General features: G+C 41.4%; 2 protein-coding genes across 2 annotated transcripts in view; one reads left to right on the forward strand and one right to left on the reverse strand.

Moving 5' to 3' along the window:
- The window catches only part of LOC103375536 (RNA polymerase II elongation factor ELL), a 28445-nt gene extending 28145 nt beyond the window's left edge, over window positions 1-300 (reverse strand). The window contains exon 1 of the mRNA XM_008305841.1: window positions 78-300. Coding sequence (XP_008304063.1) covers window positions 78-215 — 138 coding nt within the window. The 5' untranslated portion in view covers window positions 216-300. The remainder of the gene's footprint in view (window positions 1-77) is intronic.
- fkbp16 (FKBP prolyl isomerase 16) lies at window positions 83-27761 on the forward strand (the record flags this gene model as incomplete). The annotated part of the gene is made up of 6 exons (XM_008305842.1): window positions 83-89; window positions 178-310; window positions 4552-4999; window positions 5262-5431; window positions 6096-6184; window positions 27544-27761. Coding segments are annotated over exons 3-6 (919 nt in total), but the record flags the coding sequence as incomplete, so codon positions are not given.

Raw genomic sequence — 27761 nt, forward strand, 5'->3', positions numbered from 1 at the left:
GAAGAAGAAATATATATATAGATTAAAAGAAGAAGAAAAAAGCTGGAAGAAGTTAAAGCTGGATTTTTTTCTCTTACCTTCAGGTTCTGGTAGGATTCGAGGGTCCGGATGGCAGTGTCAGTGAGTTTGACGTGGTACAGAGTTTGATTGGGGTTGTTTTTGTTGATTTTGCCACAGGAGAGCCCATACCGATGCTCCTGTCTCAGCGCTGCCATTTCTACAACTGAAGCCTATTGGCGACATTCTGCCGGAGACGTCACCGGGGAGACGACGTGTGGGCGGGGCCAGCCGGAGCACGCACGCCTGGCACGTACGCTCACATACACGCACACACACGCACACACACACATGAACACTAGACGTACAAAAGTAAATAAGTAAGAAAGTATTTTACTTTCGCTTTGCAGGTCAACGCTCTTTGGACATTTTGTTTCCAGTCTGTTTTTATCTGCTCTTTGATCTATTCTGGATCTGGGTTTCATCCAAGCTGCTTCTCCTGCAGCTGGAGTTTAACTAAATGTACTCTGTGTGTGTGTTTTTTTTTGTTTTTTTTTTGCAGCACACACACACACACACACACACACACACACGAGGATGTATAAATACACTCACAGACAGATGCTTACAGTTTCCTTAATGCCAGAATTTGCTGTTTTTGTGAACACGTGATCTTGGACCTTTGAATAACTGTGAATTAAATTATTAACTGATCATTTTTTAAAATCTAAAACATATCTTGCCTTATACATTAGAGTCTCTATTTGTATTTAAAATGCATTATAACATACTATAATGCCAGGTCATATATTTCTTTTGAGCGTGGTTTGCTCATATTGGTTTGTGTGATCTAAATAGTTAGTTTAACTTTACATGATTATTCTTTTTTTTAATGTAGAGTAAAGAAATCAACATTAATGTAACATCAACACATATGAGTTTACTTTATCAAACTTTAGATGCACTGTTAAAGGAAGAAACAGGGAAAAGCTTCAACATAAATGACTTTTTTAGCAACAGCATTCATGCTTACTTCTTTTTTTTCTACTCAAGTAAAGTGTCATTCTGTCTCAAATCATAAGAAGCCTGCTGCTTGTCCATCTGATTTGCTTGAAACTTTATTTGTCATAAACTATTTATATTTAAAAACATATATGTTATCTTCAGATTGATATATCAAGTACTTTTCGAGGTAGTAAAATAAAATTACTCAGCACATTTTGTAACCGTGTGTTGAAATTTGAGGCTGTGTTTGGATGACTACGTCTCAGGAACTATTAAAGATAAAGTCTGTAGTTGTTACTTCTATTTCTGATCATGCCATTGATTCACAATCTGCATCTAAAATACTGTAGATGAAATAATCTCTGATCATGTCAGTGGATTGAAATAAAACCTCATGAAAAGTCCTATTTTTGAGCACACGTTATTTAAAAATTCTAAAGTCAACATGTGATATTTTATGATCCATGTGTAGTTGGATGTCATGATAATACAAAACAAAACAGAATACTTTTTAATATAAAATAGTTGATCACAAAAATAAAACTTTCATAACTGATTGAACAATTGTTGTTAGTTAGTTGTAGCTGTACCACAAAATCTTAAAAAAAAAAAAAAAAAAAAGTCTAGATAGCCACGGCAAGTAGAACAGAGTTCACTAGTTTTAAAATAGTCCTCCAAATATAAATAAGAAAATAATTGTTTTTAATATGGGCACATTTTTTTTTTTTTAAGATTTTGGACCAACTATTGGCATGGGGAGAAATAACAGTGAACATTTCCATATTTTATGTTTGATAGATCCTGTGACACCTCAAATTTCAATGTGCAAAAAATATGCAGAAAGTAGGTCCTTTAAAAAAAACCAACAAACAATTATCTCAGCAAGTATTTTACATAATAAGTTGAAATTTTACAACTATCTTTATAAAATGTCCATATTTATTGCTATAAAAACTTCAGGAAAATCAGAGATGGCAGCAAATACTCTAAAAGGTTTGACTATGTATCATCAACTAAATCAGCTTTGCTTTTAAAGTACCTATTATTCAGAATATCTTCTTTCTGAATTCTAGATGCAGTTAGCAAATATTTTTATCGTCTGCCTGATGTTTTCTCAGTTAATCACTGAATTCGAGTCCGACAGGTGCTGACTTTTTTTGGGGCTGATTTTAGAGAATATAAAATTGTGAATCAATACATCAGTTGACATTGTTTATACATTTACATAAAGTATGTTTGAGCTGTCAAACTAGTTAGCGGCTTAGCATTAAGACACAGCTTGACTGTTTCTACTTCCTCATCTGTGACACGTACTCTGCTACATGTGCTGCAGACAGTGTTGAGAATGTTGTAAACAATGGAGTCGAAGTCGCTCCACTGGTCGAACTATGGGATGACACTGTTTCTAAATTACCGCATGAATCTTTATCTGTTCGAGAAAAGACGGGTTTCATGTGGCGTATATTGGACAACGTATACACCAATACTGATATATTGGTGACAAGTCGATATCTGCAGATAACATTGGCCAACGTATATATCGGTCAGGCTCCAGTTATTGTATCTGTGAAATATGTGAAAACAGCTAAAAGTGATCATCGTAATTTTTCGAAAGCCAAAAGCAACATGTTAAAAGTCAACTATTTTTTTTTTCAACTACAAAATATATAATTCCTGTAAATTAAATTTATTACAAAATTGTCAAACAAATGTGCTTGAAGTTTGGATAAAATGATCGATCAGTTAACTGGTGCAGATTAGATTTCTTTTTCATATTAATGTTATATGATGACATATATGTTAAGTTCATGGAGTTAATTTTAACTACACTGTAGCGTGTTGAACAGTTGAGTCTATGACAGCGCATCATAGTTTTATACGATCACCATGTGAGAAACAGAAACCAGTGGCGTGATGAGGGCGATATGTTCCTCTGAAATGTTGTCGACTACAAACACGAACTAGCATGAAATGTGAGGACTTGAGTAACATGAAAGAAAATCAAAATGGTATCAAAGCACAGCACTCACAAACAACAGACTCCAAACAAATCCCCTGAAAGAAAGCAATTTTACTCACAATAAGCGCATCTTTTGTCTGTGTGTCGGAGAAATTAAATGACAATTGAATTTGGATTAATTTAATCCCCCGATTGACAACATGCTTTGGCTGTGGATTAAACAGGAGCCTCACAATCAGTGGAGCAGTTTTTATTAACGATATAGCTCACAGGATGTTGATGTCTAAATATGATTAGTGTCAGATTTCTCAGCCTGTTGTCTTGATGCTTTCTTCACGAGCTGTAAGCTTTCTTCCGAGTTTAAAAATGTGTTTTAAAGGCACTTTATATGGAGCCTAACGCATGACATAATAACACATTGTGTATGTTGCTTTGGTGAAGCGTAAAGGAAAACTTGATTTGCAGTTTTGTATCAGTGAAACAACTGGATAATATATTCTGTGCTGTTTCTGCACAACTGTACACAAGTGCCTCTTGACATATTAATCAGTGTTGCCACAAATTATCACTAATTATATCAACCTCTGTGAACAAGCGCATGGTGCCTCAAGAGTTTAGCCGTTCATTATTGTATTAGTTAGTTTAAAAAAAAAAACATGTAAATCTTACTTTTCTAGGACTTGATCATGTGTAGCTCAACATCCCAACACCATGCACCATGTTGTGCATCCTAGTTTCAGCCTGAATGTGATGTTGGACTGCAGCTGTGGATGCAAATTGAAATGTGTTTTAAAGCTCAAGCTGATTTTTTTTTATTCTGTAACCACGACATCACATAAAAGCTGTGGCAGGTTAAAGAACATTGCGGTTTTAGAGAATATTTGTGAACAAACCCAAACTGATTCTGTAATCCAGTGTGATCTTTACAGCCTGCGGGGTTTATTAAAGCTCATCCGTGCGTTTTGTGGCACTTCTCAAAAAGCGAGAATAAAAACATCCTCTAATGTCTCTCAAAGTAAATTAAGTTAGAGCTTGCATGTCCTGAGATCTTGTTGGTAGATTTTGCATTCATGGAAACTGCATTATGGGGCACGACGGTGAAGTCATTAAGAAGCTTACAGACGTTCTGGCAGATTAGGTTTTTCTCTTCTAATCCAGTAGATTACCACTGCACATGCCTGCTGGCTGAGAGTGCTTCGTTGCGCCGCACAGTTTTCTTTACATTGATCATTTTTTTTGTTGCTGCCACGAACTCGGTCGACTAAGAGGGATACGAGCAGGAGAGCGGAGAGGTCAAAGTGCAGCAGAACTGCAGCGGCAAAACAAAGCTGTAGGCGAGACAAAGCTTGGAAAAAAGAAAAAAAAAAAAACGTAGATGAAGCCAGGGTTTAGGGAGGCGTTCTGAGTTGGATTTACTGAAACACAGCATGGATTTTTAAAAAAACATTACGTCATGGAGATATTTTGTTTCTACTGACAGGATATAGGTGGCAAAAAACTACTAACCTTCATCTAAGTGGAACATTGGCTGACCAAAGAGGATCATCTCTCTTGGAGACTAATGCAGATGGTGTCCGTCACTTTTTCAGAGTGAAATGGAGACAGAGCCATGTTGTGAGGAGCATAAGGACCCTGCAGTGGAGCCTGCAGAACCTGAGGTAAAAGAGGCCGATTCTGAGCTCGCTGACGGGGACCGTCTCAATGAGCTGTCCCGTGGGCCTGCAGAGGAAGGTGAGGAGCTGTTTGGGAACCAGCGGGCTGAAATGGAGAGCGGGGCAGGGACGAGTGAAAACACTGAGATAAAAAGCTCCTCTGATCCTGAGAAACCGAGTGAAGGGACAGAATGCAAGGAGCGGAGGAAACTGAGAAAAACAAACAGCTGGAAGATGGTACGCTTCCAAGACCCATCGGAGGACGACGATGCCGGGGAGAGGGACAGCTCAGCGGAGAGTCTCTTTCCAGATTACGCAATGGAGGAGTGGACCTCTGCAACCTTTGAGGAGCTGTTCATGGCAGAAGATTGGAAGGACATCACAGGTGAGGATACATCAGGGAACAGAGCGTCACATGTAGAGACTTAAGACTTGGTGTTGGTGCTTAATCTTTAAAACATACGACTGACCGAAAGTGACTCTTATTTGACTCGAATCTATTCGTGTTATTTTGCATTGAAACCTCGACAACAAAACAAGAAAAGTGACCAATACGTGACTGGAGTGTTTGTGGCTGTTTCTTCACCAACATCTAGCAGATTAACCCCACTTCCTCCTGCGTGACCTTTTCTTCTTTCCTCACGCAGAGGACCGGCTGTTGAGGAAGAAGGTGTTGGAGCGTGGGACCCTGCAGGCCCCGCATCCCACCTGGGGCCAGGAGGTGGCTGTGAAGATGCAGTGCGTCCTGGAGGACCGCACGGTGGTGGAGAAGGACTGCAAGCTCGTCTTTGTTATCGGAGAGGGAGATGTAAACCAGGTAAAGGCTTTCAACCCCTAAGACTCTTTGAGGGGATGGTTGTCTGTAGCACTAAGTTTTAATCCAGAGATGATTAAAAATATGTCAGCAAAACTCTACAGTCACGCTCGGGTGAGTTTGCATTCGCTAAATGCTAACATCAGCATGCTACTAGTGACAGTGCTGACGATGACGATGATTAGAGGGTATGTTCTGCCGTGTTAGCATCTTGGTTGCGTTTTAGCTCGCTAAAAGTTGCTGATTATCACAAAATACAAAGTGCAGCTGATGCTGATGAGGAAGTCATTTGTTGTGTAATTATTTCATCATCAACCAAAGTAATAGAAAAATGTAAATTTGAAGCTGGTTATCAAAGTTGCTACAAGATATTCTGAGGAGGATATGAGCCGGATCTCATTATAGTCCGTTCAATAGTTGTTAAGACATTTCACTCAAAGTGGTCATTGTCAAAGTCATAGGTTCACCAAAGTGGGTCGACTGATGGATCGACTCGTATTTCCATTCCTGGAGCCAGTATAACTAAAAAAGCAGGTTCATATGCTTAAAACGCGGAATCCACAATCTAATCTTGTAGTCAAAACTGAAATGCCCTACATTAAGTTAAAACAACAGATAAAACGTGCTCATTCAGCCCGCTTAATAACTGGCTTTTTGACACCTGTAGGCCCTGGAGGAGTGTGTCATGTCCATGCAGAAGGGCGAGATCACATTACTGCTGGCAGATTCACAGTACGCCTATGGACTTCTGGGAAGGTAAGGACTTTCCACTTACTGTCGTTTGACAGTTATCTTGTGCATTAGGAAACACACTGAAGCAGAAGCAAGATTTAAGCTTTTTTTTGTTTGTCTTGTTTTTTGTTTTTTTTTCCAACATAAATGACATCCAAGTATCATCCCAGTTAAAAGCCCACGCCTCTTGAACCTGTTGCTGTGGGGGCAGCCTGGTTATCCAGGGGCAGTGGGGTTAATGGACCATAAACAGGAGCAGATGGCTTCCTCCTAACACCATTCAGAGGCAGCCTATCAGCGGCGCGCTTGTAACCTCCCGACCTATGGGAGAACACCACTCATATTACGGCCAATGGCTTGGGTTTATAACCTTTACACCATTAAAGTGCCAGTATAAACACAGAGGAGATTGGTGTGTCGCTGCTGAAAACCCATTGTGTATAGTTTAAATGTTTGCTCTAGATAACCTGAACACGTGACAATGAAAGGGTAATGCCCCACCGTGATTACACCAGATTGTCCATCATAATATACCCAAAGAAAATATTTGAATAAAAAGTTTTTTGAGGTGAGGCTCGACGAAAAAATGTGCTTTAAATATGATTTAATTTGCTTTCTGGTTGATTAAGTTGTAGATTATTTTCTGTAGCGTTCACTGCTGTGAGGCTTTTTTCAGCAAACAGTAACATGTTGTATACGAAGCAATTTCATAAACAGCAAAATTGTGGCTATTAATTTAACTCTGAAAGCGATATTGTCAACTCTGTGTTTGAATAAGCCCGCACCCATTAGAGCTAATTAAACATTATTAGATAGTTTCAAACACTCTATCTAGAGCCATGGGTGTCGTGTGAGTGGACGGCAGTCCTCAAACGCGCTACTGCCAACTGAAGCACATAATGCTGCTACCATAAAACCTCACCAAAACCCTAAACTGAAGCATTTACCTGTGCTTTTTTTTTCTCCTACATGTAGAACATACTGTACCATTAACCGAATAGCCGCTCTGATAAGTAATGCATAAAATCACATCTGTGCACCCAGAATTATCATGTGGCAGTAAAAGCCTGTAAAAAAAAAAAAAAAAGGTGCAGGGCTAAATTTATGACTCAAATCCACTTTTACAGCTGAGGGTAAAACACAGCACATCACAGTACAACCTTGTGGACAACATAATGTTCAGATTTACTGAACATTGTGTTGTAAAAGCGTGTTATTTTTCCCTTCTGGTGTGTGTAGCATAGCGTTTCAGCCTTTTGTGAGCGCCGTTCATGTTTGTATCATGGAGCTGTGTGAAGGACAAGAGGGCGCGAGGGGTGACAAGTAGTCTGAGGTGTTCGGTGTCTAGAATCTCGCCGTGTGTTGTGTGTGGAGAAGGAGGCAGCAGGAGGTTAGTTAATGATTGTTTTGATGCAGCTGATTAGGGCTGTGTGCTGTGCAGTCACACTTAGTCGCACCTTACATAAGGTAGACAATCAGTGCTACATGCCAACTCTTTAAACATGATCCAGGGGTTGCTCATTGCCCTTAGACTGATTTTCTCCAGTCGCTGAAGTTAAATATGTTTGCTGTTGAAACATGAGGCTGCATGCTATGTCCGTCTAAAGTCTGTATCAGAAGCATTTAATAGAAGAAATTGAGCACACAAGCCAAAGGGAAAAATAGGAATAACAAGCAGCAACAGATGTCTGCATGTGTGTTATAAAATGACATAGACAGGGAGGGAAAATCTCATTAGCCTCTCTGTTTTCTGGCACATGCATTGATTGGACTCTGTCAGCCGCCACTAAGAGCTCTTCACAGTTATCTATATGGGGACAGTGCACAAAGCTGGTCAGACAGTGCACAGTGGAGTGGTCTGCAGCTCGCTGTGTGGGTGATGGGCTGGCTGCGATCAGAGCTGCAGCTCCCGAAAAAAGGTGAACACAAGGATAATGAAAAAAAAAAAGTCAGGAGCATTTACCTGATTGATTACGACTGACAAGCCGGTCGGCACTGAATCGACTGTAAGAAACACTGATGTTTTTTTTTTTTTTTCTTCCTGTGAGACATTAAAGCCCCGAGCCTTTTAAAGATGTGACAAAAGACTTGATTGTGCTTTTCGAGGGAAACAGCAGAGTGTGTCAGATCTGTTCCCCCCACGGAGAGGTTCGACTTAGTCAGAGACAAAGACTGCTTCCCCTCAGTCATTAGGTCGTTATCAGAGACCAGTGGAAGCTCACATCTGTTGATCTCTGGACAGATCAACTTTAACACTCGTAAAAAAAAAAAAAAAAAAAAACCCTCAGGGGCCAGAGGGAGTCTGCCTCATCAGCCCAGCACAACTCCAAAGTCAACAGCATTAAATGTCACTGGCACCTGCTTTATTTTCGTCTCAACAAAAGTAAACCTGCGAAACAAGAAGCCGTTATTTACGGCTCTCTCAAGGGTTTTTTAGCCGTACGCGAAACGCTACGCGACGCATTCAAAGGCTTCTTCAGTGAAGTGGTGCGCTCCCAAGGTTATGTTGGCTGCCTGTTAGCAAACATAAACAGAAGCTTAAACCCTGGTGCTGGCAGCAAAGGTGTTGGCGTACTTTTACTCTTGGCATTGCTGAGAACCACCTCGGTGGAGTACACGTTGAAGTGGAGTTAATGAGACCTCCGGGATGTGTCAGGAGTTAAATTAATAGTTTAATCCACGTCCAGATGGACAGTGTCAGCCGGTTAATCATTCTACTTTGGGAAAAATGTGTCAGGAGGGGATTGTGTGCTATTTATTCTTCCTTTATATGTTATTTATTTAGCACTGCTGTGCTGCTGTTTATTTCTACAATGATTTATCAACAGAATAAGTTTGCAGAGAGGTACTTTACTCAAAAGTAAGTGTAAGTTTGCAAACATATACTATACTGACAGAACACAGTGAATTTTTAACACCATTAAAGACATATTTTTTTTTTCATATATACAAAGACGTCATCGTTAACTAACTACAAGTTAATTTTAGTTCAATTTGATTTCAACATGTCTACTGATGCATAAATTAGGATTAGCCTTTTTCTCTCTGGGGCAATTAATAAATCATGTCGGGAGGACCTAAGGGTGCTGTTGGTAATGTAGACAGGTTAAGTAGTTCTGTCAGAGAAACAAGTGTTGCCATGCTACAGATCTTTAAACACAAGAAGAGACCCAGCGCAAGAAGGCAAGGATGAGATTTATGTGATTGATTTTTAAGATTTCTGGAGAGCAGTGAAGCAGCAGCGTTCTGTAACTATTGAACAAGGAAACAGCAGTCAAGGCGACTTGTCATGACTAGTTTGTGCAGGAACAACAAAGTAAAAAATATTTGAAGTGGAAAGGAAATGTCTAAATTTGGATATAAATAGAAGTTGTTGATGGAACAGCTTGACTTGTCAAAACGTTGTTAAATGATCTGCACTTATATGGTGCTTTTCTACCTTAGTGGTGCTCAAAGCGCTTTCAAAATGTTTTCTCATTCACACATACATTCATACACTAATGCCGACAGAGCTGCCATGCAAGGTGCTGCCTGCCATTGGGAGCAACTTCGGGTTCAGTGTCTTGCCCAAGGACACTTCGACTGTAGATCAAACCACCAACCTCGCGATCAGAGGACAGCCGCTCTACCACCTGAGCCACCGCCGCCCTGTTCTTGGCTGATGTCGGTCATTACGCAAGTCACAGCTTGCTGGTAGCAAATGTGCTGAGATGGGACCCAGGTTCTCTGTTGCAACATACGTGGAAGACTTAAGATTTTCAGATTAACTAATGGGTTTCAAATTTGAATCACAATTTGAAACAATGTAAATAAGAAATTATGGACATATGTTATGCAAGCAGTCAGACCCAGGATTTAAAACTCAGTGGTGGTCATGATCCATTACATAAGTTAACACTGTTATGTCGTCAAAATTGAAATTAAACAGGGCTTTAAAAGTTATATCTGTCTGAAAATTTGCAATTAGATACTTTCCTCAGATTGTTCAGCCCTAATTTAGATAATAAAATCTTGTTTTTATGCAATTTACTGCAGAAAAAACTCAATAAATGTCCAGATGAGGTTATTTATCAGTGTGATCAGCTCAGCTTGATTAGCTCAGGGTCAGAGTGGGACATAATCTATATCTGAGCGTTTGTTCGCTTAACAATGAAAAATTGATTTTGTATTGTCAGCTATTTTTCCCTCCTTGTAGCGTCTCCAGACAGAACAATAAAGGACCCCACATTGAATAAGACCATAACTGATGAGCAGCGACTGTGACCCAACAGATTAGCCGCATGCAGAGACTGTAAAGCACAACATGCATGTATCATTACATACGAACCGAATAGCCTTTAAGGGAATATTCAAAACACTGTGGAGGCACACCAGATGGCTATCACTGTCAGTTTCTGAGGCAGGAAAAACAAACAGGTCCTACTGTGGGAAGGGAGGGAGGAATCTCCCTCTCTTTGACCCTGGGGGAGGTGGACCTGATGGCTGCTGGAGCCTTCATTACAGCAGGTTTACCGATCTGGGTTTATCGTGGCAGGGTGGAGCAAGCCGAGTGAATCTTCAGTTCATGGGAAAGTACTGTGACACTGACGCTGATGATTGATGGTTATTGTGCAATATTCATCCGTTAGTGAGCTGTACAGTTTACTTTGATCGTTTAGTGTTTCTTTGGTACAGCGTGAAGATAAACAGCAGATTGATATCTATTGAATTGGAAAATGTAGGCGTAAATGTATCAAGGTGGAAGCAAAGCTGATTTCTGTATTCTAATATCATGTTGCATCATACTTTCTAAGACTTAGACTGATCAAATCCTGGACTTCTTCCCGTTAATGTGCTGCTCACAGCTCTGACCAACACCATCAAGTCTCAGAAAGGCATTTATATCTGACAGTAAAGGAGAACTTTGTCAATTTTACACATTTGTTCAGGTCTTTGGCAGTACGACTACAAAGTGTTTGAAACAGCGTTAGTTGGGTCGTAGGTTGAAAATGAAAAAACATGGGTAGGTGGGGCTTTGACAAGAAAGAAGAATCTCTGATTCTGCTGCTTCAGTTTTGATCAACTTTTCAAACTGTCCATCTGATAATGTTGAAGGTGGAATGCTTTTTATGACGTGTGAGAAAACAGAAGCAAATTAGACTCATGACTGCTGCAATAAGAAGCTGTCATGTTTGTTATTTTCATACTAGCCATCTAACGTGTGCGACTTCACAGTAAACACACAGCTGACGAGAATGTCATCAGTTTTGCAGGTTTTTGATTTTGAATTACACAAGGCAACATAAATTCCTCGCACGCTCGCTCCAGTCTTGTTTTTATGCAACCGCTGAAACAGGCTGTTTTCACCCGTACTGCACTGTTGTCACATCAAAACAAAAACTGTGGCCTGCGACGCACTGAGTTTGCATCAAATCAAATTATTATATAAAACATTTAATTGGAGTCAGTATGCAAGCGTTACGTTTGACGCACAATATCAAATGCTGACACGGAATCAGTAGATAATACGGGTCGACCAGTGAGACATCTTCTCGGGAATGTGCGCTCTGTTGACACTCCTGAAGAAGCTGGTGCGTGTGGAAACCTTTCCCTCGCGGCCTCTGCGGCACACCCAAAACCCAGCAGGGAGAGCAGCTGAAAAAAGGTAACAGTGACATTTCTCAGAGCCAGAAAGGCACGACGACTGACAGATTCACAGAGTGGCAGTGATCAATGGGATCAAGACTGATGATGAGGGAGGATATTTGTTGGCATAGCTGCTTTTTGAAAGACGTGAGAAATGTCAGTGATTCGTGACACATTCGGTCTCTTTGTGCGCAGAAGATTCATTTAGCGTGTTCTCTGCTGGAGCATTAATTAAACGTTGGGTGTTAGGTTCATTTGTGATGGCGCTTCTTCCTCTTCTTGCAACCCGATCTCTTCTTATCATCCGGCGTATAGCCCAGAGCTGGCAGTTCTGCTTTTCACAGCCGCTTGCCATTAGACAGGTAGAGTGACTCACTTGCCACACGGTTGCACTGGCCTCAGTCACTTTTATCACTTTCATGCACACGCGCTCGCCTCCCCGTCGCCACGCATACGTAAGAATGTTGTCCACTCAGAGAGCCTTTGAGGTGGAGTTCCTCTGTGTGCTGAACACAGTGTGACTCACTCTGCACAACCACCTGGGTCAAATGAATAATGTGACCTTTGAGACGCTCCTCTGCGGAAAACACAATGATGCATCTAAACCATTCCTCTCTCCTCCCCGTCGGTGTTTCCTCTCGGCACAAAGTTACGTAGGCAAACAATCAGCTGTTTGGTATAACTGACACCAGTGTGGAGATCATTGTTCTTTGTTTCGCTGTTCGTCATTAGTGAAGGATTCCAGAAACAGATGTGAACAAACCAACAACTTGGCTGTACAGTCATGTGACCTAAACAAGTTTGACTGTAGCTTTTGGGCACTGTGTGTGTGTGTGTGTGTCTTTCCCGGCAGGCTGACTTAGAAACCACACCCAGACCTCACGCTCCAGGAGCAGGCCAGCAAACACTGACAGCTGTAAGCACGCTCCAGATAAGATCAGGCTCAGCTCTCCAACCAACATGAGCTCCTCCGGTTGCTACAACCACGGACACATTAGCGCGGAGCTTTGACGTGTTGAACTCAAGCTAAAAAAGAAGTGCAGGAAATAAATCTGAGCAGAACAGACTCTTTGTTTTACCTCCGAAATCTAGATGGCGAATTGTTTTGGCGCCACAGTAGTATTTTGCCACTCAGGCCACTGTTTGAACGGTGCATGTCCTTCAGCTAATCTCCCTGGATGTTTACCTTTTTCCCCTACTGCGAGCAGGCTTATCTCTCTCATCGACAGCCTTGGTTGTAATATACCGCCCTCAGTTATAGCTACTTCTGCTTTCTGTGGTCGAGGGATAGTTACTGTGGAAGTACATCTCCTGATGTGAAATGTCTTTTTTATTGAATTTTAGCTATATAATATATTTTAAGAGCAGATTATCCTTAATGGAGTAAAGTTACACTGGTCCGATCTTAGCCTGCTTTTACTTTTGCACTACTTTGTGTACAGCTAGACTCCAGGACTCCTGCCAAACGAGTTCACACAATCCTGATAAAACCTGTCAGGGCCAGGCTCATCTTTCTGTATTTCGCACGAGAAAGATGTCAGAAAAACCTAGGAGGCATGGAAGAAAAGTTATAGAAAAACAAGATAAAAAAAAGAACAGAGAAGAGGAAGAGGGAGAGGAAGGTATGGACCTAAAGAGAAAACAATCGACGGTATATGTCATGAGCACGAGTCAACCATGTTTGTGTAGTTGGACTAAATGCCGCAAGGGGAGGGTGAAAGTTTGGCACTGCAGGTTTAAGCTTTTTATTTATTGTTGCTTATTTTTCCGTCTGTTTTTGGTATTCCATTTCTCCTTTGCAGCAGTTGTTCCTCTTAACTCTACTGTTGGTGTGTGTTATGAGTCTGCTGTGTGTAGTTATAATTATTTTCAATTAAAACACTCAACCTTATAAAGGGGTCGGTGTGCATCAGACGAAGAGCTTGTTGGATTACTGAACAGCATCTGAAATCCCTCCAGTACTTTCTGACATTAAACATCATGAGGCTACACCATGCAATTTTAAAACTTCCTGAAATTGACAATCCAACAGTTCACACAACTGGCCACATCTGCAGAGGTGAGAAGGTGAACAGGTTTTGCCGTTTTTTTTTCTCCTCAGACTAGTGATGTGGCTCTATTGATGGCAGCGTTGACCTGTTGGTTGATTGGTCCACTTTCATCTAGACTGAAATGTCTCAACAACTCCTAGATGGATTGTCATAAAAATCGACTATACACATTCATAAACTGCTTTCAGTTTTAGTCATTATATCCATTTTCCTGCAAAACTAACAAGGTTTCCATCATTTTCCACTGTAGTTTGTGTTTTGTGGCAGATGCTAACATGCTAAACTACAATGGGAAACACAGTTATACCTGAGGGGTGTTCGATGAAGACATTGGATTAGACAGGTATGCTAAGTCTAAAAGTCCAAGATGTCATGAAGGTAGTCCTTTTTTAATCTGGCTTTGTCCCTGTTGTCTGTTGTTGTGCACCCCGCGTGTTCTGTGGGGGGTGTTTTTTTTGGGTTTTGGGTTTTTATCTGGTTTGTGAGGCGCGCCCCTTTTTCCCTTTTTTTTTTTCTTGCCCTTCTTGGTTGTTCCGGTTTCGGTTGGGGGATTTGCTGTATTTGCAAACCTGTTGAGCAATATGTTGGTAATCCCACTGAATGCTGTCAGAATACATAAATCTGCTTTTATTCTTGGTCCTGATTTGCTCAGTGCATTTACACTGATGGTACTGCAGTTAATAGAACTTTTGATGAGAAAAGTCTATTGGCATCTACCACAGAGCATATTTGATGAATAAAACTAGTTTTGCTTTGATTTGACCAAAAGCTAAGGTGATTTCCACATACAGTCATTGACTGGTAAATACACAAACTTTTTTATTTTATTTTATTTCTTCCCCAGCATTCCTCTCTTGTATCACTTGCAGTAGGGGTTTTTTGCTGTAATACATTTTTTGTATTCTTTAAAGCTCTCCGTTATGACAATCTGTTCCCCTTTGCTGAAATAGGCGGTACATGATCGGCCCGTTTTGTGCAGAAGAAGAGCAACATGACGCGTTAAACGCCTCCTTTTATTGGGGCACGCCTGATGAAGAAAACTGGCGTTCACAAAATAACAAACAAAGTTGAGGACAACCATCTTGATGCCTATTCTGTCTGATTGAGGTTTGAGGTTTTGTTGAGCTGGCTAACACAAAGAAAGCCAGAGTATGTAAAACTTTCTTCTGCAAAAACATCAGCATGTTAGCTTTGTTGTTGTGAGCATTTAAGCGTTGGAATGTCAGCTCAAAGCACTACTATGCCTAAGTGAAACCTCAATGTAATTGATTACTTTTTCTTTCTACAATGAACACAACACGATGGCAGCCTTTGAGGAGCCGCTGTCTGCAAGTGTGCGTCATTATCCCAGTTTGAGCAATTATCACATCTCCCCTCCTTTGACGGCCAGCACGCATTGCCTTCAAGCGTGGCTGTTCAGAACAGCTATAAACACTCAGATGTGGTCTGACGGCATGTCATACGCATTACTTTGTTTTGAACATATGCTGGTCTTTACTCTGCTATGTTAGCCAGAAAACACAAGCCACTGCTTTGTATTCATAGCTGATGTCAATCTCCCTTGTCACTGCTCAAACACAGAAGCTGTTTCTGGGATTCTTTGACTTCCAGGACCACCCAGTCCCACTCATCATTTGAGGCTCATAGAAGTCACGTCGTATTATGATTTTACAGTCTTAGACAGTTCAGACCAGAAAAAACAGCAACTTTCCTGTAATGTCAGCTCAGACAGACCATGATAACAGACAGTTGCCGGGCAACTCAGGAACCCACTTTATGCATTTAGTTCATGTGTAACTGCAGCAGAATGGAAGCAGATGGGATAGTGGAGGGGCAAGCTGTTGCTGACAGTGTGGCACTGAGCACACACACACACACACACACTCGTGCAGTATGTCGCAGGTCTGTGCAGACAGGTTAACATGCTAAATGTATCATGCTCACAGAAGGCAAGAGCAGAGACAGCAGGGTATCTGAGCAAATAATCCTTTGTGTTGGTTGTCTGTGAGCGATGTGCGGCGGCGGCGGCTGCTTTGGAGGGATGTGAGGTGACGAGTGCAGCCTGGGAGCCCAGAGGAAGGAGAGCTGTAGCAGAGTGACAAGTGGCCCTGGTGTGTGTGTGCATGAGTGTGTGTGTTAGGGTGATGAAGAAGTACCGTCACTGGGGACGTGGAGCATGAGTCATCGCGCTGAGACGTCAGCGCTCCGTCATCAGTCGTCTACAGCAGCGTATCACAGGCAAACTCATGCACACACACACACACACACACACACGCACGCACGCACGTACAAAAGACTTCCAAAATATTCCTCTCAAAGTTAATGACTGGCAGACTCCCACTGACGTCCTCACTGCAAAAGTCTAAATCAGATGTGCAGCGTTTAAGCTTCAGGGATTAACTAAGTCTTATAATAAGATCTCATTATAAATGAAACAATCTCCGTTGTTTGATAGCGCTGATGGGATTAGTTGCACTGTGGTAATGTTTTGTGTTGTCATTCCAGATGGTGAAGGACAATACAAGTGAGCTCATGTATACCAAAACATTGCATTATCTGTGGAAGAAAACAAACCCATTTGCCAATATGATAGGAACAAAAACAGCCCAAAGTTCCTACGAAACAGGCTGTCTGTGTTTGCTGTTCAAGCTCTCTGTGATGAGAGTGACCTATGCTGTTGTCACTGGCTTGGATTAAGTCAGGCCAAGCCCTTCTTCTTAAAAATGCTGTTGTTTTAGTCGTGATTAACGATCCAGGTCTCATACCTCTGCACGAGAGAGAGAGACTAAAGAGGCGGCAGACGCAGACTGCTCCTCTGTGACAACCTGACTAATAAGTCAGGAGTTAAGGGTGCTGCTATTGATTCACAGGCTGCACAGGGAGGCAGAGCCAGCTGCTGCCGAAAGGAAGCTGGATCTTTATTGGTTGGATTATAGACATGCACATCGGGGTAGCCATATTTCTCCTGGTCATCGATATGACAGGAGGGCGACAGTGAATGATGATGATGATAATGATATTTTTGCCTGATGTACACACACAACACAAGTTTAGAAGAGCCAACATGCATGCATCATAGTAAACTACTCTTCAAATATGTCCAACACGAAGAGAGTAAAGGCCAGGGGTACACATGAGCAGCAGCTGCTGCTTTAAAGTTTCATCTCATTTAATAATCATGGAGCTTGATAACTGCTGCCCGTTTGTTGTGAGTGCAATTTGCAAAACGATATCCAGAAATGGTGACATTTTCTCTGTGGGAGTTATCTGGTTTCAGCACATGCACGTATGACAGCTCAGACTTAGAAGGGAAATTAATTTCTGATCACAATCTCTTTATGACATTTATTCCTCTACCAGAATGTCATACATAAAGCAACGAGGCGCTTGTGGTCACAAACATTCATGTTCGCAACCACAGAGGGAGGCAAACAGCAACCTTGTTGAATGATAATTAATGTCTCACCCTTATTCTGTGCCGAAATAACATTTTCTGGAAAAGAAAGTCTCGGATTTGAACGCTCATCCACGCAGAGAGCATAAAATACTCTTGCAGCACTCATGGTTTCATGTCTCCAGTGGAGTAGGCGACATTTATGCGAAGTATAAAAAGTAATGGAAGAGGACGACTTTCATCTTTCAAAGAGCAGGATTTTTGGCTCCTCGGTCGAAATTTGTCGTAACTTAGAAAGCTTTGAAGTTCAAAAGTGAAATCCAAAACTGGTAGAGATTTGGTTTATGTAATCAGTAGACATAACGTCTGTGTAAAGAAAGAACTGGGCTGTCATTGCTTCACTTTAACCTCTCAGAGAATCCACTGAAACTAAACCTCAGTCCCCGGGGCTGCGTGAGAAATTGCCACTTGACCGCGCCGTGCACACCTCGGAAACGTGGGCTTGTTCGTATTGATTGATTATGGGTTTAGAGTCGATCCTGGGATAAGATATCTTCTGCAGATAACAGTAAGGCAGATTTACTCGATGACCTTTGGTGGTATTTCTGTGTGAGACAGATTGCTCTCATCCCTCCTAACACAGAGCAAAAGCTTTGAGGAATAATTCATCTAGATGCTGCCACACATCAGAGCCCCAACCTGAGAGATTTCAGATTGTTGCATAAGGTAGAAGCGGAGACCTGTCCTGCTCACCTGTGAGTCAGAAGAAAGGTGTTGTTTTTGTTTTAAAGCTTTGAACTTTCCTCGCTCAGTCATTCACTGCAGGTAGGTGGAGCTCACAGCTTTAATTAAAGTGCGTGGACACTCTCACAAATCTTCTTGGACCCCCCTTTCCACAAATGGTTGCTGCTACATTTTGGGAATTGAAGCAGGAGAGAGATGAAGTAAACAAATGGTTGGCAGGGAAAACTGAACCTTTAGTGAGCTGAGGACTCAAATATTCTCCTCAGAAGTTGGTGGAGTTTCAGTTTCATCGCTCTCTCAGTGCTCTGGCACACTTCCTCTATTTTGATGTAACTTCATCGCATTTCTCTCTCTCTCTCGCTGCGTGTCCTTCCCCCGCAGTTTTTGTGGCCAGTCAGTTTAATGACATTTAAATGCCGGTATCACTACATTTATTGTCATTCGTGATGGTAATGCCAGGTCACCAAAGCCAGGCAGCGTCCGACACCTGTCGACAGGAGGGTTTTAAAAGAAGAGTCAGCTGACACACACACATGCATATACTTATAGATAAAATTATTGCTGCTGGGATAACTTTCTGAAGTTGTAAAATCTTGTCTGATAATATAGACATTTTGTCTAGTCATAGCAGGAAAAGGTATAACAATGTCTGCTATAAAAAAAAATCTACAATGAATGGCTGTGTACTTTTTGGATATTTGCTAAGCTTTCAAATTCACTGTTTTACTACTTCAGCTACATTAGTTGAATCTTATTTCATTGTCTCGTTGCGATTTTAAAATGTGCCTGTCGAGCGACAAACTCTGGGACTGAAGAATGAAGCTGTTTCAGAAGTAACCAAAACTGCAGTTCCTCGAATGTCCACTTGAGGCTGATGCTAATAATGAGTCAATCTTCATAGACCACTATGTTAAAATGTTCAGTTTATACCACAAATAAACATGTTTCCAGCCCAGTGCCAAAAATGGTTTTGGCCTCTATAACTAGCTTCTCCATTCATGACATCTGTACAGAGGAGAATCAAAAGTTATCTCCATCTATATGTACATACAATCACTGTTGCATATTGGCTGCTAATCTTATCACACGACCATCCCCTAACCCCATAGCCCTTAGTTCTTTTAAATCTGAGTTAACTGGTAAAGTAAAAGGAGCCATCATCATAAATGAAGCTCCAGTACTACGATTTACACACAATGACCTCATACTGAAGATAACCTACATTTTTAAATCTAGCGTAAGTAGAATTATTAATAATGATGTATGTTTAAAACACACAGTAGCAGCAAGGGTCAGTGGGCTTTTAGATTTTTTTCATCACTTAGCACTTTTAAATCCCCTTAAGGGATCATAAAGTGCACAAATCTGACTGTATGCTATACATGAAATACGTTAGCATATGCCATTTGCTGTAACCGGAACCTGAACTTATAAGCCATTTGTTTTTGTTTTTTTCAGATCCATGACTGTCATATAATATTTCGACCTAGTAATAATGATTTTAGTGATTTATCATTGAAAGGATTTACAAACCATTTATCACACACGTTGCTCAGTGGCATTTTAAACATAGTAACATGCTCAAGACTTAGGATACTCACAATGTGTTTGTTTTGCATTTTGACAGAGGAAATGTAGGGAAGGAGAGCAAGGGATTGACATTCAATCAGGTCTGGGTGGCTTTGAATTAAAGCAGGGGCTCGTTGCTGACAGCATTTGGTATCCACACTAACCATTCAGCTATTAGTGCCCCCAAAAACCTGTTTATCTACAAGTTAATTCCACCTGGTACGTTAACTTATTTACATTTTTTCCTGTATTCACATCTTCTCAAATAGTCCCATTTACTGGGCTTTCAATTTCCAACAGTACATACAGAAAATTACTGTATGTGCTGTAGCTGCTTTGATCAAGTTGTGTAACCAAATGATCCTCTCAGGTCCGTCTGAATAGGTACACATCCCTGTGATTAAACAGCCGCTCTATTCCCTGCAGGTACCCCGGGGGTGAGAGAGGATTCATTTTAACAGGCCCAAAGAAATGTGCTGTGGATTATATGGGAACTTTTGAGGAGCTCGGCATCCAGGATGTAGGCAGTCGATGCCCTTGATCCCTGCGAGCACAGTTTCATTGGCTCATTGCTGGAGGAGGAAATAAAAACAAATAGGAGAGGAAAGCACATGCCGAGGCAGCAGCTGAAAGGCCTTATACTGTTAGTTTAGTTTCTTGATCTCCGACCGTAATAGGAGGCTGTTGTGCTGCAAATTAACTAGTATGGCTGCAGGCGAGGAAAAACAGCTGTGACGTCTCACCAGTGCCAGGATTATTGCTAAGCTTCTTTGCACGGCTGTATTGATGCCGTGTGTCCATCCAAGAGTCAAAACAGGCACAGCACTGAACGGCAGCAGCAGCAGACCTGTTTTCAGCGCTGTAAAAATACAAACAACCTCATAAATCCTCTCGGATTTCGTATTATCATACAAGCCGCACACTGCATTTATTACGGTATATTAGTGCACTATCTGAGGTTGTAACCATAGAAACCAGGATGAGGCGCATCGCTGGCCTTTCCATCATTTATGGAGCGCATGACGTCAAAGTGACCACTGTTTTTCCTCTGAGGGAGTTTTTCCTCTTTCATTCAGAGCGGCGAGGGGTCTGCATGGCAGATAACAGGATGAGTCAGCGGCACTATCATACACCTTAATGAGGAAGTTTGCTAAGCCAAAACACATGAATCAAAGTCATCTATAATGAATGCACAGTCTTCCCATGACACGAGAGGGAAACGCTTGTTCTTGTCGCACCAGCCGTACGAACGACAAGAGTGGAAACATTCCTGTTTTAATCTGATCTGCTTACAGTCACAGTACGAGAAATACGGCCACGTCACAGGAGCAGCAGAGCAGAAAACACAGACTGTTTTTTATTAGCGCAGATGAATGTGGATTAGACATTTTTTGTAATTTATGTTACTCATACTGGTGTTAGTTGTTGAACATTTTAACAGAAGAGCATTGTGAATTTTGTAAAAGAGTCCTTTGACAACTTTTCCCCACAGTTGAACTGCTTTGACCTCACCATAAAATCAGACTCTACAATTACATCGTTTAGGTATTTGAAATTCCAAATGTAGTAAATACGACTAGGGGGCGACCAATGGGGTTTTTTCATGACTGATAGAGAAACTGATTCTTGTTAATGAAGGAGAACGATATTTGAAACAGAAAACAGTAAAAATGAAACTGTTTGTGTCAAATTTAGAATATAAGAAACTCAAAGGAACCGAAAAGGTTTCTTTTATGTTTTAAATATGTTTAATTAAAAGGAAAACTTTCAGCATTTGGTCTTTAATGTTGAAACGCTGTTACTCGTGACTATTTCTCACGATCAGATGTTAGCAAAACATTGAGACCACAGTGTGGCTGCATCAGAACTCAAGTTGTACATTTTTAATCCTCTTCAGGACTTTCATGTTGCCATACGTAGGAGGTCTTTCAGGATCTATTGGACCCCAAGAAAGAATATGTGCAAAATATTTGTTGGCATTCATTATAGACTTTTATACTATGTTGAATAAATTTTCTGATAAGTTGATGCATTTTTGGTTCCAAATGCATGACAAGTGTTCCTCTTTTTATATTAAAAAAAAAAAATCTTCAAACTTTAAAAAACAACACCTGTCACTGTCCAAAAAGACCCCAAAAGTCCTGAATAGGGTTAATTTTTAATTGGCTATTTCAGAGTCAGTTACAAAATAATGATTCTGCTCATCAGATACAGTCTGTCACAACAGTGAAATTTCTGCAAATATTTTCTTATATCTTTTCATGGGACAACACTGAAGAAATGACACTTTGCTACAATGTGAAGTAGTCGGTGTACAGTTTGTATAACAGAGTGAATTTACCGTCCCCTCAAAATAACTCAATACACCGACATTAATGTCTAAACAGCTGGCAACATAAGTGAAAATGTCCAGATTGGACCCAAAGTGTCGATATTTTGTGTGGCCACTATTATTTTCCAGCAATGCCTTATAACCCTCCTGGGCATGGAGTTCAACAGAGCTTCACAGGTTGCCACTGGAATCCTCTTCCACTCCTCCATCAAGGAGCTGGTGGATGTTAGAGACCTTGTGCTCCTCCACCTTCCATTTGAGGAGGCCCCAGAGAAGCTCTGGTGAACTTCATGCCCAAGACACTGTTATACAAACTGTACACTGACTACTTGACATTGGAGCATTTCTTCAGTGTTGTCCCATGAAAAGATTTAATAAAATATTTGCAGGAATGTGACTCACTTTTGTGACATACTGTAAATATCGGATCCGATAATCTGCCAGGCTGATAACCGCTTGACCCAAAACCATGATCACAAATGACCCTGCCGGCGACCTGCAGTAAACATTAGCGTGAGCAGGTCTTTATTCACAAATCCAGAGCGGCACCTGAACCTGCCTTTGTCTTTTAGTGCTGTCGGAGCAGCAAACGTCTCATATCTTTAACTCAGCCCAGTGTTGCCACCCTGAACACCTCCTTGTGTCTCTCCTCTGGTTTGGGTCAGGTGACATTTCTGCCCATAAAAAAAACAACAAAAAACACAGAAGAAAAAAAACAGCCATGCTTGAGGGCCTGCCAGAACATCTGTCAGTGTACAGTTCAAGTTAAGTTTTAACAAGATAAAGGTTGAGCTGTGCAGTTAGGGCTTATTAAGGAACGTCAAAAATGGCTCCCATTTCTTCAAAAAAACATTTGAGGCAGGATAGAGGCCAACTGAAACACCTTGACAACTGTTTGATGGATTTCTATGAAATTTTGCGCAAATATTCATGGTCCTCAGAGGATGGATTCCCATGACTTTGACATGTTCACATCACTATTGTGCGTCAGACTTTAATTACAGGCTGGGAAAAAAACACAAAACATTTATGTCTGACTTTAGGTAAAACGCCAAAACAGTCAGAGCAGAATTTCTGACAGGTCCGACATCTGCTATTTGTTAAATTGGTCTCCACCAATCCAAAAACATAACAAAACTAGCTAATTTGGAGCACATAATGGCATGGCTACAAAGCTAGAAGTAACCATCTTGGAATGATGCATGTGTACTCCCACGCTGGAACAAGGAAATTTTCTTCCTATTTGGCCAAAGCTGCTTGAATGAGGCGTAATTACAGTGTGACAGAACCTTGAGCATGACCGTGGACTCCCATTAAATCTCAGTTTAGCTTTACAGAAAGAACAACGACTGCCGCCCAATTACACAACATTAATTTCCCCTGTGCGATCAGAGTTTCTTGAAGAGCAGCAGCAGCAGGGAGGCCCGGGGAGACCTGCGTTATCGGGCTCTGACCTGGGTTTTAGTTGCAGGTTCGGGTTTCGCCGAGATCTCGCGGAGAGATCTCGCCCCGCTGACCAGCCTCTGCTTCCTGTTTGCACTAATAAGACTCCGGGGACTCGTTGGTTGAGCTCAGCGCAGCAGCACAGTGGTGTGGTGCTAATCACCAGTGACCCACATGACACCGTAAACCTTATAGATCTGTCAGCACGCTACGTCCTCAGATTACACTCATCAGTCGGCCGGTCATGCCGATTTTGTTTAATGCTCACGATGGCAACTGAACTCTCGGCTACTCGCGTTGTTCCTCATTGTTTCACACATTAAACCTGGTGTTCTGTGGTGTTTCTCTAAGCCTAATGAGATCTCACCTGTTGAAGCCTTTTCATCGGGCTGTGAGCAGCCTGCGTGACGTCTGCTTCATTCGCAGGACAACACGTCGTTTGGGATTCATTGGGTGTCGATGTGGCGCATTTAGCCGTCACTGTTAGCGCCGAAGCAGCTGCCTGCATCGATTAAAAAGGAATGACTCATCACTTCTCAAATAATGCGTCTTATTCTGCGTGAGTCATGAGCAGCAAAGTGGGTTCCTCTGTTTCTTTAAAAAAAAATCAATACCTAATGACATGACGGGTTTACTGCTCGGTTATTTACAAAGCAAACACTGTTTAGCTCATGATTCAGATCTCTTTGCAAGCCAGTTGGATGATATTGTGACAGTATAATCATTTTGTTCTGTCTTCCTGTCTGGAGTGTGACATCCAGTAAATCTGCTTAAAAGCTAAATACACATCATAAACAATTCTGGTGTGGCGTAGAACCAACAGATGCTTGACATATGCTCATGTGTGCAGAATCATTATATAATCAGCATATAGTGTATAGCCCAAAAAAATCTCCAAAGAAATACAATCTTGCACCACTAGTGACACAAAACGATCCTCACTTTAAGATGTACTTAAGGACTAAATTTCGGTAAATGTGCTTGAGCGTTTCCATTTTGGTGCTACTTTACAGTCCCACTCGATGGAGATTGATGGGAAGGGACAAAAGCTAGTAAATGAAATTCAAACTAAAACTTTATACAGTCAAGAATCCGGTTAACGCTGCAATTGTTACATACTTAGAAAAAAACTGTTATTTTCAAACCCTGAACAAAAGAGTTGCTGATAAAGCCAATCGGGTAAATCTTTCTGTATTTTGCAGGGTGCTGGAGTTTTTCAATCTGATGTCTGTGGCGACATTCCCACACTGCTGCATTTTACATCAACTACCATCAGGCAGTCTTAGTGACAGCAAGTATAGTGGAGAACCCTAGAAGGTATCCATGAAATGTTTCTGATGCTAAAACAGAAGCATTCAGAGGCAGGACTACAGTCTTTAAAAAAATCGATCAACGGCAAGAAATATACGTCGAAATCACACATGAACGCTGTTTGTGTAATTCCTCTCACTGCCTGAAGGGGGACGCAAACGCCAAGCGCTGCAGGTCTAAGTAAATAATTAACTAGAGTGTAAGAATAAAATACACAGATCTTTGTTGTCCTATCTTCAACCTCAGATCAGTTGTGTTTAAGTTCTTCATTTTAGTGTCTGCGCTCCATACTGTGCTACATCATTGTATTTTTCACTTCACAATAAAATATTTAAATTTGCTCCACCGTGACCAACCACAGGAGCACAATGCTAGTTAAACCTTAATTATACTCATTTGCAGATGTGCACATAGACAGCTGTGGACACCGTGGACAAGCAGCATGTATTCGTAATTATATTCAATGTAATTGTATAGCAGCCACAGAGGGTTTGTTTTTTTTCCCATATTAGGCAATTTTAGTTTCAATACTTGAAGTACATTTTGTTGTTAGTCCTGACATACTTTTTCTTACTTCTTTTCTACTTGTGGAGTATTTATAAACTGCTTTATGAGAGCTTGTACTTAAAGTGCCAGCATTTTTTTTAAACACTGTAAATAGAGTGAGTTAAGGGTTAATTCCACACAGTTTTAAGTTCATTATCCGAACTGTTACATAAATTAATAGCCACACTAACAACAAACCCACACTTCTTACTCCACCGCGTCTGTTCCGACAAACTAATCAGACTGAATGTGGACACGTTTTAAGGTCTTCATAATGATGCAGCTGAATGAGCTTTCAGTTTGCTCGACTGTTTACTCACTGACTTATAAACTACAGGCTTCCTCAGCGGCGGGTTCAGGGGTGAATTCACAGGAGCCCATTTAATCTGGATCCAGGCACTAGTGGGTCAGCGTATACAGGACACTGTGTGTGTTATTGTTATATGCCGTACACTGTTACATAACACGCAGCCGGGAATATTGTGTAATATTTCCAGATAAGAGTTGAGAAAAGTATGCGAGGGCAACAAACAGCCACAGTGTGTTCATACGCCGCTCATTTTGTGATGGTGTCATATTCTTAGCGAGCCAGCCAGAAAAAAAAGGATGTGTTTAGATGTATGAGGCCCGTTTTACGAGGACCGACCGCAACACAAGCCAAGAGCTGCACGTTCCTCATGAATTAATCCACTGTCTTCTTCTTCTCCGCTGCTCTTAAACACCTGTTACACAATCGGGCTCTTTGATCCTCATAAACATGCAGTATAATGCTTGAACAATGCCGACGAAAAACACTCGAAAACGACCTGCATCTACTTATTTACAGCCCGGAACGATAACGTCTCTGAACACCGCTTCCAGCTCGGGTTTCTGAGACCTCGGCTCAGCTGCAGGTTTCACACTCCTGTACGTCCTGTGATCGTAGATGAGGTCTCCAGAGAGGAGAGGTGAAAGGGTAATCTGATCCCACCTGCTGACACAGCCCCGCAGTAACTGGGGATACGACTAATTCTGTTAGACAAACATAAATTGTGTCATTGACACAACCAGTTTGAATAATTCATGACCCGACACAACTCCCAGTACTATCACTTTGCAGCAAACAGAGAGTGGGTGGGGGTCACCAGGAAGCCGTACTTCCTTCTGTCTGACTTGGTTTCAGATCTTTGTTTTGCTGAGTTCAATAAACACACAGGGTCCCTTTGAAAGCTGAAGGAGTCGGCTTTTTAGTATTAAAATGAATAAGTGGGCTTTTTTTTTGTTGTTGTATTTTTGTCTTGTTTCAATCAGTAAAGTAGCCCACTTCAAAATGATCTTTTCAAAATGTAGTCAAGCTGTCTTTGCATTAATTCCCTCCCCTCTCTCTCTCTCTCTCTCTCTCTCTCTCTCACACACACACACACACACACACACACACACACACACACACCTTTGGAATCAGAGCCTCCGCGGAGAAGCTGATAATGGACCATTGTGTGTCATGTGGTCACAGGAGGCAGATGATTGAAAACCAAATTAACTTTCCTTCTGAGTGACTCTTGAGTAAGCTGAAGCCATCGACGGCTCACGGGTTCATACCAGTTTCAAATTCTTGTCTGCTTAAATGAACCGTAGTCGCTCAGACTTCTTTAAAAGTGCTGCGTTTAACATGTGTGAGCTGTTGGATAGAGAGAGCAGCGGCCAGAGCCTAAAAAAAACCCCACAAATATACCATCATAAATGCTGTTGTTTGTTGCTTTCTATGAATTGAGTCACGTCTCTCAAATTTGTCCTGATCAGAGAGTTCAAACTTCTAATTAAAACAGACGCTATGCTGCTCAGTAGAGTCACCAATTCTGAGAACTTAGCTGCTCAGGATGTTTTAGTTTTTGATAAAAACATAGCAAATGGATGAACCTATCTTTGGTGGAATCGGTTCTGTATTTGCATCTGAATAGAATTAGTGGAAAACATAGTTTCCAGTGCTGTGTGTTTGCCTGTGATGACTGTGAGAACAAAGCTGATGTGGTTTCGTTCTTGTTGGAGTTTCTATGTTAAAGAAACAGCAGGAGCAGTGAAGTGATGCGGCTTCATAGAGCGGCAGCAGAAGGTTAGAAGCTACACAGAAGACTGCCGGCAGCGATTGATGGTGTGACTGTTGTGTTCATCAAAGCAGTTTGTTTGTAGTGTGAATCCAAGTAGATATATTGTGTCACAAATATGACAGCCTGAACACTTTATTTTAGCTGTGACTCAGATTTCATGCATAGTGGACTGATCTTCCTGAAATTATGTATAACTCTTATAACTTATAACTCTTAGATGTGGCACTCATTCAGCCTGTGATGATGTTCCATGTGTGCTTTTCTTTGTGTTTGTTTGTGTGCAGAGAGCCCGATATTCCAGCCTGGGCTCCTTTACTCTACCAGCTGCAGCTGCTGGACATCAGAGAGAAACCAGACCCGCTAACTCTGCCCATCGCAGACCGCATTCGCATCGGCAACCAGAAACGAGAGCGAGGAAACTTCCATTTCCAGAGGGAGGAATACAGTATGGCTGCCAGAGCCTATTGTATAGCTCTGGATGTGCTAATCACACGCAGCAGAG

Source organism: Stegastes partitus, unplaced genomic scaffold (assembly GCF_000690725.1).
Source record: "Stegastes partitus isolate 25-593 unplaced genomic scaffold, Stegastes_partitus-1.0.2 Scaffold2654, whole genome shotgun sequence".
In the NCBI taxonomy this organism is placed as follows: Eukaryota; Metazoa; Chordata; class Actinopteri; family Pomacentridae; genus Stegastes; species Stegastes partitus.